General features: G+C 34.3%; 1 protein-coding gene across 10 annotated transcripts in view; it reads right to left on the bottom strand.

Moving 5' to 3' along the window:
* The window catches only part of MATR3 (matrin 3), a 38,166-nt gene that overhangs the window by 12,043 nt on the left and 12,649 nt on the right, over nucleotides 1–13,474 (bottom strand). For 5 of the 10 annotated variants that reach the window (XM_020908396.2, XM_020908393.2, XM_020908399.2 and 2 more), the window contains exon 2: nucleotides 2,928–4,018. The exons of the other annotated variants lie outside the window; for them this stretch is intronic. In XM_020908396.2, the coding sequence (XP_020764055.1) occupies nucleotides 2,928–3,839 (912 nt within the window). In that variant the 5' untranslated portion in view covers nucleotides 3,840–4,018. The remainder of the gene's footprint in view (nucleotides 1–2,927; nucleotides 4,019–13,474) is intronic. 10 annotated transcript variants of the gene reach the window in all.

Below are 13,474 nucleotides of genomic sequence, written 5' to 3'. Positions count from 1 at the left end.
TCCTTGGATTCTACATTGAGGCAACACTCAGATTAATAAAGAATAAGGATTCACTTTTTGAATTCAGAAGTTCTGCAGGAAAAACTACATTCACCTTAATGTCATTGAGATACCTAAATTATATAAAGAAAGGATAATTTGGAAAAGCACATGTGGAATGGCAAAATGAAGTTAAGAATAACTTAAGGGCTTCTAGAAAACTAAAAAGAAAAACATGAACTGAAGTGACAAGACAGCAGAAGGGCTGTAGTGGCCAGTTTTCTTTAAGTGAAAGGAATTTTGAGGCAAGTTTGAGGCTGTGTAGAAAAGCAACTTGACGTTCTAAAATGACCTAGAAAGAAATAAAAGCAACATCATCACTGAAAGTTACTTAAAATATCAAAAATAATGTCAGATGTTTTTCCCCTAAAAGACTATTCATAGTAAGAAGAAGTTTTGATCATGTAAGTTATTTAATGTTACCACTAAGTGAAAAGAACAGATTTTCCAAGTTATGCAGCAATACCAGAGAGCAGGATTAAATGTTTTAAAAATTTTCATTATCTACTTTCACAAGAATTTTCTCTAAACTCAGTGATTCTATATCAGCTATAAATTAAAAAGATCCCTACCAAAAGTGAGCATTTATTTTTTCAATAATGAAGACACCTAGAAAACATTAGCTGTGTTAAGGTAACTATATTAAGAGAATCCAGGTGTTAAAACTTCTTACAATCGGTACAATTTACAAATACCACAAATTTTGAAAATCAAAGGGCCTCTAAAGTAACTGTTTCTAAATTTGCTGGAGTACATGCATTTTTGCAGATTAAAAGTATCTCTTTACTAGGTAAGGTGCCTTACTCTTGAATCCAAAGTTTCAAATATTCAAAAATGTTCTTTGGCCAATTTAGATCCATTTACTATCATTATTTATTAACTGTTCAGGAATTAGAAGGTAGTAACATCTGGATAGAAAGTAATATACAAAAATAGAAACTTTTTCTGATTCAAGTCCTTCTTCATTTCCTTTTGTGTACCTTTACTAAAGAATTGCTTTCCTGTATGTAAGTGGCAACATTAAGTTACTGCTCAAAGTCAGGATGAAGAGTCTTCCAATAGCAGCTTTTATTTTATGATGACTCCAGTAGCAAAGATTAAGTCCTTTAAGATCATTTTCATTTGAGAAACTGTAACTAGCTATCTTCCTTGGAATTTAGAGAACCTGTATGAGAATATTTCTCATACTGTCATTTCTGCAAGAAGGCAAGAAGTAACAGAAAATATTTGGAGTCACCAAAATTTAATGGATCTTTTCATTAAATCATTTAATACCAGATCTAAACCTTGAAGTTGAATACTGAACAAAAACTAAATTTCATGATATATTAAGTGTATCCAATACACCTGAAAAAAGAAAACACCAAAATACCTACTAATAACAATTCCCTAACTTTTATGAGTTTGTGGTTCCATGTCTTACATTAAAATTAATCTATGAATGTAAATTTACCATTTGAAATTATTTTGACATGGATTGAAGAATAAAATATTCCTTGTGTACTTAAACTATTACTTCAGAAGATTTTTGTACTATAGATATATATACATGTATTTTTAGCTAGAAATCACTCTTTAAAAAGATATTTTTAAAAATACTCTATAAATTCAAACAATGTAAGAAGTCTCTTAATTATCTTGAGACAAAAAATTCAGATCTAAACACAGAAAAGGGATTGAATGGTAAGACTTTTAAAAAGATTAAAAACAAAACCTCTAATGACTTACATGATTTACTCAAAAATCAACTCACTTAAAAATGCATTTAAAGGGATAGATATGAAAAGAAAATGACCTTTCCAGATGTTACTGTGAAGAAAAAACCCTGTAATAGCAACCATCAAATCAGTTTCATGGCAGCAACATGTTCCAATTAAGTACAGCACATCAGGAAAAATGGATGGTCAGATTACAGATCAAGCTAGTGGACTGCTATAATGCTGACTTTAAGTCAACTGCACTGTATTTTGTTTTGGGATAAAAACAGTGCGAATGATTAGCATTGAAAACGTTGAAAGAGAAAGGACAATATATTTAAAAGGGCATTTTGAAAAAGTTCCCATTTTGCCAGATGTGATAATTAAAGCAAAGGAGAATTAGATTCTTTTTTTTCTTCAAATGAATATACCAGAAGTCTAAGTCAGAAAAAGAATATGCTTATGAGGAACACAGAGCAGGATACTGCAGTAGGTGATTTTCCCAAGTCTCTAAAGGGATAGATGCAATATGGGATAATAAAAAGTGAGTTTTGAAGTATGTTTAAGAAAGTTGTGGAAAAGGAGAAAAAAAAATGATGAAAAATTTCAGTTACAGCATGAGAGTTTGTGTTAAAGGGAAATTAAAAAAGAAGAATGAACTAATCTAAAATATGAAATATACTGAAACAAACACCAGGGCTCTACATTAACTCTTTCCCTGTAGCCACAGATAAGGGAAAAAAGAGAATTGTTCAAGAATGTATCTTTACTACATACGAATCAGTAATTAAGACAGATGGAGAGCTGATTATCTAGCATCCTGAATGGCAGAGCACATTGACTGCAAAAAAACAGAAAAATACTTAAAACAGTTCAACAAAGCAGACAAAAAAACCTGCTTAAATATACAATTAAGAAGAACATATTGATGCCAAAAACCAACAAGATAATTCCAGTGGATGACAGCTTTGTGGCCAGAAGTAATCTATGCAGATTATATTAATGTAAAGCCCTGGTTTAAAATGCTCAAAAACAATTACCTTCCAAATAAAGTAAGTGTTCTCAAAAGTATAAAAATTCTTGATCAACTCAATGTCATCAGACTACAGATTCAGAGTACAAGATATAGGTAAATACAGAATAGGAACTACAACGTAAAAGAAATTAGAAGTATCTGTTGCATTAACTCACCTTATTAGAATGAACTGGCAAATCACATATAGAGCACAGATGGGGATAACCCTTCGGTAAGAGTCCATGGAAGTCTTCAATATTGCTACTTGGAGGAGCGCCCCTCTTTTTCTCAAAGAGAGATCTCTCTTGTAAGGGGCCAGGACCACGTCCCATTCTCTCATACTCACTGTCAAATTTATGATAGTTATGCGAGGTCTCACCAAAAAAAGAATCATCCCTACACCTTTCTCCATCTCTTAATCTGTCATCTTCATAATCCATTCTGTCATAATAACCAGATTCTTGAGAACGACTTCCATGGTCATAATCAAGCACTGGGTTGAGACTAGGACCACGATCATCAAAACTATCTCTTCTAAAGTGCCTTTTTTCTTCCCAATCGTCCCTAGGTACTCTGTATGGTGGCTCCCGTGTAGCAGATCTGCCATCTCTACCATAACTCAATGTAGGGCCTTCTTCAGTTCTCCTCCTTTTAAGCTGCAGAAGGATTTGGGGCAAATTCTCAGGAGTAATCTTGTCCTCTGGATAACGACTCAGTTCATCTAAGTCTCTAGCAGACAGACCAAAGCTGGCCAAAATGTTACTGGCCTGGTCTGCATCTCCACGGTGTTGAGAAGACAAAGGGAGCGGACCTCTACTTCCAATGTTAAATATAGACTGCAAATTATGGGAAGAAGTACTAGCAGAAGACAGTGCACTATGAGCTCCTTGTTGATTCAATGAAGAACTCATTCCAAGATTCATTAAACTAGCAAGGCGTGCAGTACCCTGGTTCATCCTTCCAAGAGATGCTGGCATACTTAAAGACTGGGTAGCAGCAGCAAGAAGGCCTATTCCTGCTGCAGACAGGTCACGCCCATGACCCTGCGAGTCCCTACCGAGAGATGACTGCTGGAATGACTTGGACATTGTAGAACTATCTCTTGTCTAGTTTATAGATTTAAAAAAAAATTTTTTTTTTAAAGATGGCCAAAAAGAAAGCTCAACTAGAAAACTAGGTTAACTTTGCTTCAAAAAATGGTAACGCCAAGAAAAAGGATCAATAAGGACTGTAGAATCTTCTTCAAGCTGAGAACCAGCAGACAACTCTGTAGAAAAATAAGCAATTTTAGTCATAAATCCCTTTAAGTAGATGCAGTTTTTTTTTAGAAAAAAAAAAAAACTTATGCATCATGTTGATTTTAAAAAAAAAAACATTTAAGATCTCAAACTTACAAGGAATTACATAACTTAAACAGATTTCAGATGTATGCAGAGCTTGCATATACTTAAAAAGTAGTCTTTCATGCTAAAGTTTAACTATTAAAGGGAATTTCATACTGAATTTAAAAACATTTCAATTGAAGGGTCAGATGTCTGAATATATCAAAATTTCAATAAAAATATAGATGGGTCTCTTCTTTTAGAAGAAAAATACACCCTATAATATGATGCTTAAGTTCCAGAAGACTAAAAACAGAACAAAAAAAACCAAGGTCAGCAAGTCAAAGATGAATCAGTTGTATTGTTTTAGAAAATGAGACCTATTAACACTATCAGAAAGAACCAAGTAAAATCACAAGTAACGAAGCTTAAGTGTCAAGTACCTAGAATAAGATCTAAGACCAAACACTACAGTTGAGATCTTTATGCAGCAAAATCAAATTGAGGTAAAGACAGATGTGAAGAAAAATAGGTGACTTCCTACAGTTTACAGATTTCCGCACAAATTTAAGCCAAATAATTAACTGCCTTATTCTCCATCTTCTATCAGGCAGTTGCTTATCTCATTTCTAATCTTAAAAGGTAAGGAGAATCAAATATGGTCAGTACAGAAACAGGAGACTCCCCAAGAACAACCACAAGTACAGGAAGTTTAGGTGATTTAAAGAAGTGAAACTCCCCAAGGTAGTAGCCATGAACATTCATTTAATGCTCAGAGCTATAACACCTCTAGAGTTCAAAACAGGTGAAAATGAAACGAGATCTTGCTTACACAGATTTCTGTAAACATAGATTCTTTCACAAGAATAGCCCCATCATCCAGAAAATTTAAATTCTGAATACAATCCCTCAAGATGTGTTTCCTCCAAGATGTGATAGTAATGAAATTACTTTCATTTTTATTGTTATTTTACCTCAAAAATTTTTACATAAGAATTCACAAAGCATTTACAAATGATCTCATAAAGTATTAAATGACGTACATAACTGTCCCTGGTGAAACAATTTTATAATCACAATTACACACAGAAGTTAAATAAGTCTTAAATTGTTTGCTACATAATTCTACTATGTAGAGGCGCTGCTCAGTTAACTCATAAGTTTGATCACCCACATACCTAAGCACTTAGTTTAAAACATTAAACTTTATCAACATAAAAACCAGGCGATAATTAATAGTTACAAGTCAATTATGGGACCAACTCCACCAATGACAGATTAAAGTAAGAAAACATTGGACGAAAACAGCAGTAGAAGAAGTATAAAAAAAAGTTGCAGGCAAGACTTAGATTTTACAAAAAGATGTAACAACGTTAAAAAGACACAGAAATGCTATCAGAGGTGACTGGAATTACAGATGTTTTTGCACACCAAGAAAGATGAATTTGAGAAAAGACACCAAAGAAACTAGTTCCAGATGAGGTCCATTACGTAAACTACTTAGACCTTAAGATTAATAAAATAAAGATAAGAGTAAGTGAACATCATTGGATGAAGGATTCTCTGATATGACTTTTAAATACCACACAGAATGGTGATTAAAATACTGTTGAAACATTTGTAGCACCCTCTTATGCTTTCATACGTTAAAAAAAAAAAAAAAAAACCTCAAAACTATTAAGAGGGTTTTTTGAAATCAAAATTTCAAAGTATCTAAGTTACTATTAATTGCAGCTTTGCCCTTCATTTGGGAGTCAAAGCTTTGTATACTGAAAAGCCAGCCTTTCAAAAGAACTATTCTTTCCCTTTAGGGAAATTATACTATGGCATTATGATCATGTGTAAATTTTTAACATTGATATTTTAAGGAAATGATTGTTGAATTACAGAGATCTCAATTACTTTTCTTTGCAACATATATGAATGGTGGAGCTGAAAAAAGGAAAGGTTAAGAGAAGTAAAGGTAAAAGGTGATAACCTTAAGACAAAACAGAAAATGGATGTCAGAAAAACTAAGAAAAAGAGAAAGACAACCATGTAATAAATCCCATGACAACTTGTAATTTAAGAATAACTTTAATATTTTTGTGACTCAGTTTTAACTTCAGTCACACACAAAGACATGAGAGTAGCAGTACTGAAAAAGAATTTAAGTCAAACTTTTGATTGAAACAGATTTCTTAAAAATTGTCTATTAGAACAAATAAAGAGAAAATCCAACAGGACAGCACTGATGCAAGAACATTTATTAAAAAGTTCCTTTAGTATCTCATTTTTGGTCAGTGAACATAAGATGAACAAGGCACTTTAAAGGCTCCAAGTGAGACCTACTGACTATGAAACCATCACAATACTGAGAGATTTACTAAGTTACTAAAGTGCTTTTTTTTAAAAAAAGATTAGCTTCTTTTACTGTATGTTTTTTCTCCATAAAGCTGCATTTTCACAGAGGTTAATAAAGTTTGAAAATAGTTCCTTTAAGATAACTAATCTAAAATGTAATGTTAAAATTCGATTTACCCATTTAACTTTATACAATACAGAATCTTTCACTCCCCCCCCAAAAGTGTCTCCACCCTCCCCCATCAGAAAACATTAGAAAAGAAACTTAAAAAAAAAAAAAAAAAAAAAAGAAACTAAGTAGGCTCACAAATGCCATTTAACTATAGTCTGATATTCAAATTGTCAATGAACAAAGCACATGATATAAATTCTATTAAATATGTTAGCTTCACATTCAACATCTGAATACGTATGGTTAAGAAATAAGCTTCAGTTAATAATATTCAACACCCACATTCCACAAATATGATATCCTTTATTTTCAATAACTAGAAGAAATGGAATACTAAAACATTTTAGAAAACAAATGAAAGCTAAACACAAAATTCACAGAGAACACAGTGTTCTGTATCCAAATTTCCTGTGTAAAATAAAGATTATCTATTAGTCTATTATATATTCATTATTTCAGAGGGTTACTTAGCAGGAAGTAAAAGGAGCATAAGCATATTAGTTTTTAGTTTAAAAGATGAGATAGAAGAAACCTTCAATCTGAACTTAAAAACACTATGTTTTAAAGGTATCTAATACCACCATATGGATCTTTATACTTTCTGTGTGAAATAAATCATTTTAAAAATAACCGATTTTAAGATAATGTAATCATAAAGGCATGCAGAGATACTTAGGAAAGAAATATCCACATGGTGACATAATAACCTTTTAATCTCATATAAAAATTGAACATACAACAGCTAGAAAACAGCTTCTGAATTGTAACACAAATGGTGCAAGAAATTTTGAGATTTTCCCATCTCTATCAAGGTCAAACACCTTTGTGATTTAACTTATTCATGCGAAAATATGGCAAATATACACAGCAACCAACAATACCAATACATTAAAAATGTCCTAACCATGTCACCAACAGATGGCAGGGATAATTCACTAATTTAAAGAAGTACTTGACTAATTAATCTCCAACTGAAGTACAAGGTACTTCAATTGAAGTTAATAGTCTTTAAAGTTCCTCCCTTATTAACCTTATAATGGCTTTATAAGTAACTTATCAACATAGCTTCCATTTTATAATATTAAATAAATTTTCATCTTAATGTTAGCTTACATCACTATATCTTTTTCTACCGTATTTTATAATTTGTATTTCATTTAAGGTTGTGTTTTTTTTAATTGAAGTATGACTGATTTATAATACTACATGAGCTTCAGGTGTACAACACAGGATTCGGTATTTTTGCATATTACACTCCATTGGAAGATAATTCAAGATAACAGCTATTATTTCCTGTGCTATGCGATATATAATTGTTGCTTATCTAGCTCTATTAACTTTGTATACACCAATGTGCCTCACCACACAACAAAGAAAAACTTTAAAGTGCAGTGCCCAAGAAGGCTGAAAAAAAAAAAAAAAAAGAATTAATATTCTGAAGGGCTTTAAAACTATTGGTGTCAATTCATATTACTGATCTGGATTCAACTTCTAACCCACTTCTTAGTCCTTAGGTTAACAGCAGATTCAGTTGCTAAAAAATCTTCATGGTAATCCATGGAAAAGATTCCTATTATTCAGACTTGAAACATTTTTCTTCTTCCTAAGTTTTTTCCCTAGTGACTTTAAGTAAATTCATACTACAGCAAAGAAAGTTACTCCATTTAACTGACAATTTTGACTCTTGATCTGACCCACGACACTAACTTGGCTAACTCTCCTCTCCTATTTAAATGCAAATCTGTGATTTTCCTCAAGGCATCATTCTGCACCCTTATGATATTGCCCTCTGCTTCACGATCTGCTCTCTTGGTTTCCACAAACATTTGTACAACTCTTTGATTTGATATAAATTGAGATTTTTTTAGAGCCCAAACGCCTGGATTTGAAAACCAGCTCTTCCACAGAATAGCTGCATGAACCTGGGCAAATTACTTAACATCTGGGTTTATTCCTTCATATGTAAAATGGAAATAAAAATAAAATCCATTTCACAGGGCCTGGCATACGGTAAGCACCACAGTGATCAACTACTTTATGCACTCCGATCCTCACAACCAATGAGAAAATAAACTAGAAGTAAAAGGACTGACCTAGAGACATAAACACCTTTCACTTGTACTGGACTATTTAATGAATCAACTATAATGTCTCATCCAATTCTATTCAAAGCCAGATTTAAAACTTGAAGGTTGCTACCAAGTCAGAAGTCAGTTTTAAAAGACTACAAACCTAAAACATCACTCATCATTCTACTCTGTTCAAAAACATACTACTCTCTACTATTTACCACATGAAGTCCACAGTATAGTTTTCAATGCCTTTCATATATATTGGTTGCATCCTACCTCTCTAAACCTATTTCCTGGCACATGCCAACACCTTAACAGAAAGTTAATTTTATGAGCCATTATACAGACTGCTTAGTACTTGTTCAAACATATTAGCTAGAATGTGTCTCTCCTTTCTCCATTTAATACTAGCAATTCTCTTAAGGTACAACCCACCCCCCCTCACATCATGTATTTTACAAATCAGTGTATATAAATTCCAAAGGTCAGAAACAACTTCAATAAAACCTTAGATACCTATTTCCAATGATTCTTCCTTCCCTTATGGAGTCTCTTGTTTTTAAGTCTTACCACTTAACAGACATGTATCTTCTCAGTGTTAATTTTACTTTTCTTAATTTTATACAAATGGGCTTAATATATATATATATATATATATATAGTGCTTGTTTAAAACTAATTTACACATGAAGTAAAACTACATTTTCACTGTTATATAGATACCATTATAGCATACATACTTATTTGTTTTTCAGAAGATGAACATTTAGACTGTTTCTAATTTCCTGTCATTACCAAGAATGCTGTTATTGAGTATTTCTTGGTCTTCTGATGCTTCAGTATAAAATTCCCTCCTCCACTGTGCTTCTCAAGAATATCATAACCCACATAAGGGTACATAATTAAGCATTAAAATTGTTCTATTGCTTCACACCTTTTCACAGTGAGAATGTTTTAAGTACAAATGTTTGTCTTTGCTATTACTGTTCCTTTCCCAACTACTCTGTGAGTCAAGTGTTCAAACACTTGACTTTAAACTTTCACATATGCTATAAAAGCTCTTCTTCTATCAGTGACTGTACCAAAGAGAGATGTTTAATATCCTAGTAATTTCCAGAGGGAAAAACCCATACAAATCACCTTTAAAGACCAGAGAATTATCTATTTCATTAACAACCAATGATACTACAAATCAATGGATCTTCCCTGTAGCTCAGATAGTAAAGAATCTGCTAGCAATGCAGGAGACCTGGGTTCAATCCCTGGGTTGGGAAGATCCCCTGGAGAAGGTAATGGCAATCCATTCTTGCCTGGAGAATCCCATGGACAGAAGATTCTGTAACCACAGAGGAGGGCTACAGTCCATGGGGTCGCCAAGAGTTGGACAAGACTGAGCAACTAACACTACTACTACTACAAATCAAAGATCCTACTGAGACTGTATTATCAATAGACTCCTTTCCAATTTGCATTTACTGCTCACTGTAACATCTTCTATTGACATTCTACTCTTTGCTCTTCTTATCCAGCAGCTATTCCAATGGCAACAGCTGGGAAGACCCATGATCCCACCTCCCACCATGGGAACCCTCTTTTTTCTCCTATTAACCTGTTTCTGCCTTAAGACAGGCACCAATAACCACTAGCTATTGGTACTCTATAAAAGAAAGGCAGAGATTTGTCATTTAAAAAACTTTCCAGAAAGAGAGCAAGTTTTTATATTAATTAGTCTTAAGTTCTGGAATAGTTTTTTAAAATCTTGAAATTAAAAATAATTTTTAAAATTTTTAAATAAAAAATTTACACCTAAGTTTTCATTGTTACCACATATCAATTTCAATGTCAGAAACTCCTGAGTCTTTTTTAGATAGACATTAGGGCTTGACCATTGGAGAAGGAAATGGCAACCCACTTCAGTGTTCTTGCCTGGAAAATCCCAGGGACGGGGGAGCCTGGTGGGCTGCCGTCTATGGGGTCGCAGAGTCGGACACGACTAAAGCGACTTAGCAGCAGCAGGGCTTGACCTACAACTGGGAAAATCAATCACATGGAGGTTGCAACACATCAAAGGTACTGCAACCATTCAGACCTGCCACCTAATAAATTATATTTGGGTCAGGAGAGAGAACACAGCACTTCATCATGTAACTTGTATTGTAGCTTATGGTCAATATGATATGCAACAAATCAAAAGCTAAAGTACTTTAAAAGGCTTCATATCCACAGTTATCTCAATCCACTGGGCTTCGATGCCCTATCTTTTACTATCCACTAAAAGAGTTTTCCTATTTAAAAACCTTTTATAAAAAACAAAAAGAAAAACCTTTTATCAAACATTTCAGAACCCTTGACCTAATCCTCCAATGAGAAGACTCACTACATAGTTAGGAATTTTAAATTAAAGCAATTTCATGGACAGCGTTAACCTTGGAAAAACCACATATATAAAAAAATTGCAAAACTACACTGTCCACAACCCTTCCACGTCACTAACCATGCATTTGGTAACGTCCACCCCAAACCGTCCGTCAGGTATACTGAGAAGCTACTGCCACAGTGTGGGACAGTTTTAATGCAATTCTAACTAATAGTATATAAAAACAAAGCATGGACTTTTAACTAGAAGATTTGCTAAGAACACCACTTAACAAACCATTGTCCAATTAATTCTTTAATTTCGATCATTTATAAACAGCTAATGACTGCAGTTTATAGCGTAATTATTAGTCCTATCAATATTAATTTTATGTGAGAATGCCTTCAGATTCCTGTGTACCTACACATAATAATAACATATTTTACAGAATATCTTACAGAAGCACTTTTGAAAACTGCACTTCAGATTTCAAGAGCTGGCTCATTTCCATCTCAATTCCCCTTAAACAGAGGTGAGATCCTAAAAAAATAAAAGTGAGATTCTGGTCTTTTCAGCAGTTCTAACATTTACAAAAAAATGTTTCACTTTTCTCATTACAAAAGTAAGTGTAACGTCTTGTGGAAATTTCAGGAAAAAAAAAGAGGAGGAAATACAAATGACCCATAAACCAACATTCAGGGATATTTTTGACGCTTATTTACATGATCCTTCAAAAAACAACAAAAGTCATCAAATGTGGTATCAGCAGAGTTTTATTACACTTTCTCCCCAATTAGTACTATAGTCCACTATAATTTCCCCATCGTTACTCTTAAAATACTTCTAAATAGCTGTGTAGATTATCACTTGATGGCCACACTATAATTAGCAGATCTCCAAATGTTGAATCCTTTGGATTTTTAATATGCTTAGTAACCAACATTAACATATATGTACACATACATTTGACATAGTATTCCCTTATTTACAGGATAAATTCCTGTAAGCGTAGTTTTTCCATTTTAAGCCTATTTATTGTAACATGCAGAGCCTGAATCAAGTATCTAATCAAAACGTAAGCGTTCTAAACACTGGCTTCATTGCCATTGGTTACGTACATATAACAAGCAGTTCTCTTAGACTTCAATTCTTCCTATAAAATTGGGAATTCGAGCTACTTGCTATTTCTTAAATCATGAAAGATTTTTTCTTTGCATTAGTATTTACACTTCCCTAAAAGCATTAGTAAAATTAGTATGTTTAAAGATTTCTTTAACATACAGAATGTTTAGATCAAGAGTAGTTAAATACTTTCGGATTAGTTCAAAATGTTACGTAAAAGCAACTCCACTTACACACAGCTAAGAGATCCGAATTCTTGATTTCTAAAACAATACTAACGTCACACAATTATGTCGCTAGACTCCGATGACCGAGCCGTTTAGTTTTTAGAAGGTAATTCTGAACACGTATTAATATAGCCTAAAATACAGTTTCTGCCTGCAGAGTACAACTGTTTTAAATTTACCAGGGAGAAAACTGTTCTGTCGACTATCGAAAAATCTTAAACCAAGCTCTGTTCAACGCGCAGAACGCAGCATCAACGCAAAATCTCATGACTACGGCCTGGGAAATCAACAACTCCCACTTTCCAGCGCTCGTTAAAGACTAGAATTTTGGAATCGCCATAACCGTTCTAGAAATATCTGGCTGGAAAACTGTAACTGATCCAATACGACTATTACACAGAATAGCGCCACAGAGCAGGATAAATACCTAGGAGATACTACTCCACTGTATTTGGGAAAAGTCTTTGTATAATACAGAACGTGGCACAGCGCTGGCAATGAAAAGAACAACGATGCCGCGACTATACCAGGCTACTCTAAACCCTTTGTCTGGAAACCGGAAGGTCCCCACACCACACCATCCTCTCTGGAGAAGCCTAAACTGATAGTATTTTAATAAAGAGGAAAGGAATGTGAGGTGACTCTCTAAACAAGAACAAATCTCCTTCGCAGCGTACTGCAGGCTTTATTCACGACGCAACACGATGAACAAGCGTTAACGTTTCATTTTTCGGCCATTTTTACGCGATGGCGGGGGGAGGGGGGATTGCTTCTGAGGTCCGGCTAAAATCGCGCGCGCCAGTGTGTGGGCGGGGGACAGGAGTATTAGGGGGCGCTATGAAACGATGGGCGAGAAAAGGAACGAAGGCCGCGACACCAAGAAACGCCGCTCAAACGGCTAAGCTTTTCGGAGTCTACGAAATCCTCCATTTTGGGGAACGTTTTCAGGCGCAAAAGCGGGGGGAAAAAGCAAATTTATCTGGGGCTGCTGTTAACTTAACTATTCTCCCCAAACAGCAGGCCACCCCCCTCATGGTTAGTCGGTCCCTCAGGCCTCGAGCGCTCCTCCCTTTCCCTCAGAGAGGCAGCCCGCGTGTAACGGGCTCGTC

Source organism: Odocoileus virginianus, chromosome 3 (genome assembly GCF_023699985.2).
Source record: "Odocoileus virginianus isolate 20LAN1187 ecotype Illinois chromosome 3, Ovbor_1.2, whole genome shotgun sequence".
NCBI lineage: Eukaryota > Metazoa > Chordata > Mammalia > Artiodactyla > Cervidae > Odocoileus > Odocoileus virginianus.
The sequence above is the reverse complement of the archived record's forward strand: the minus strand, read 5'-3'. Positions and strand labels throughout refer to the sequence as shown.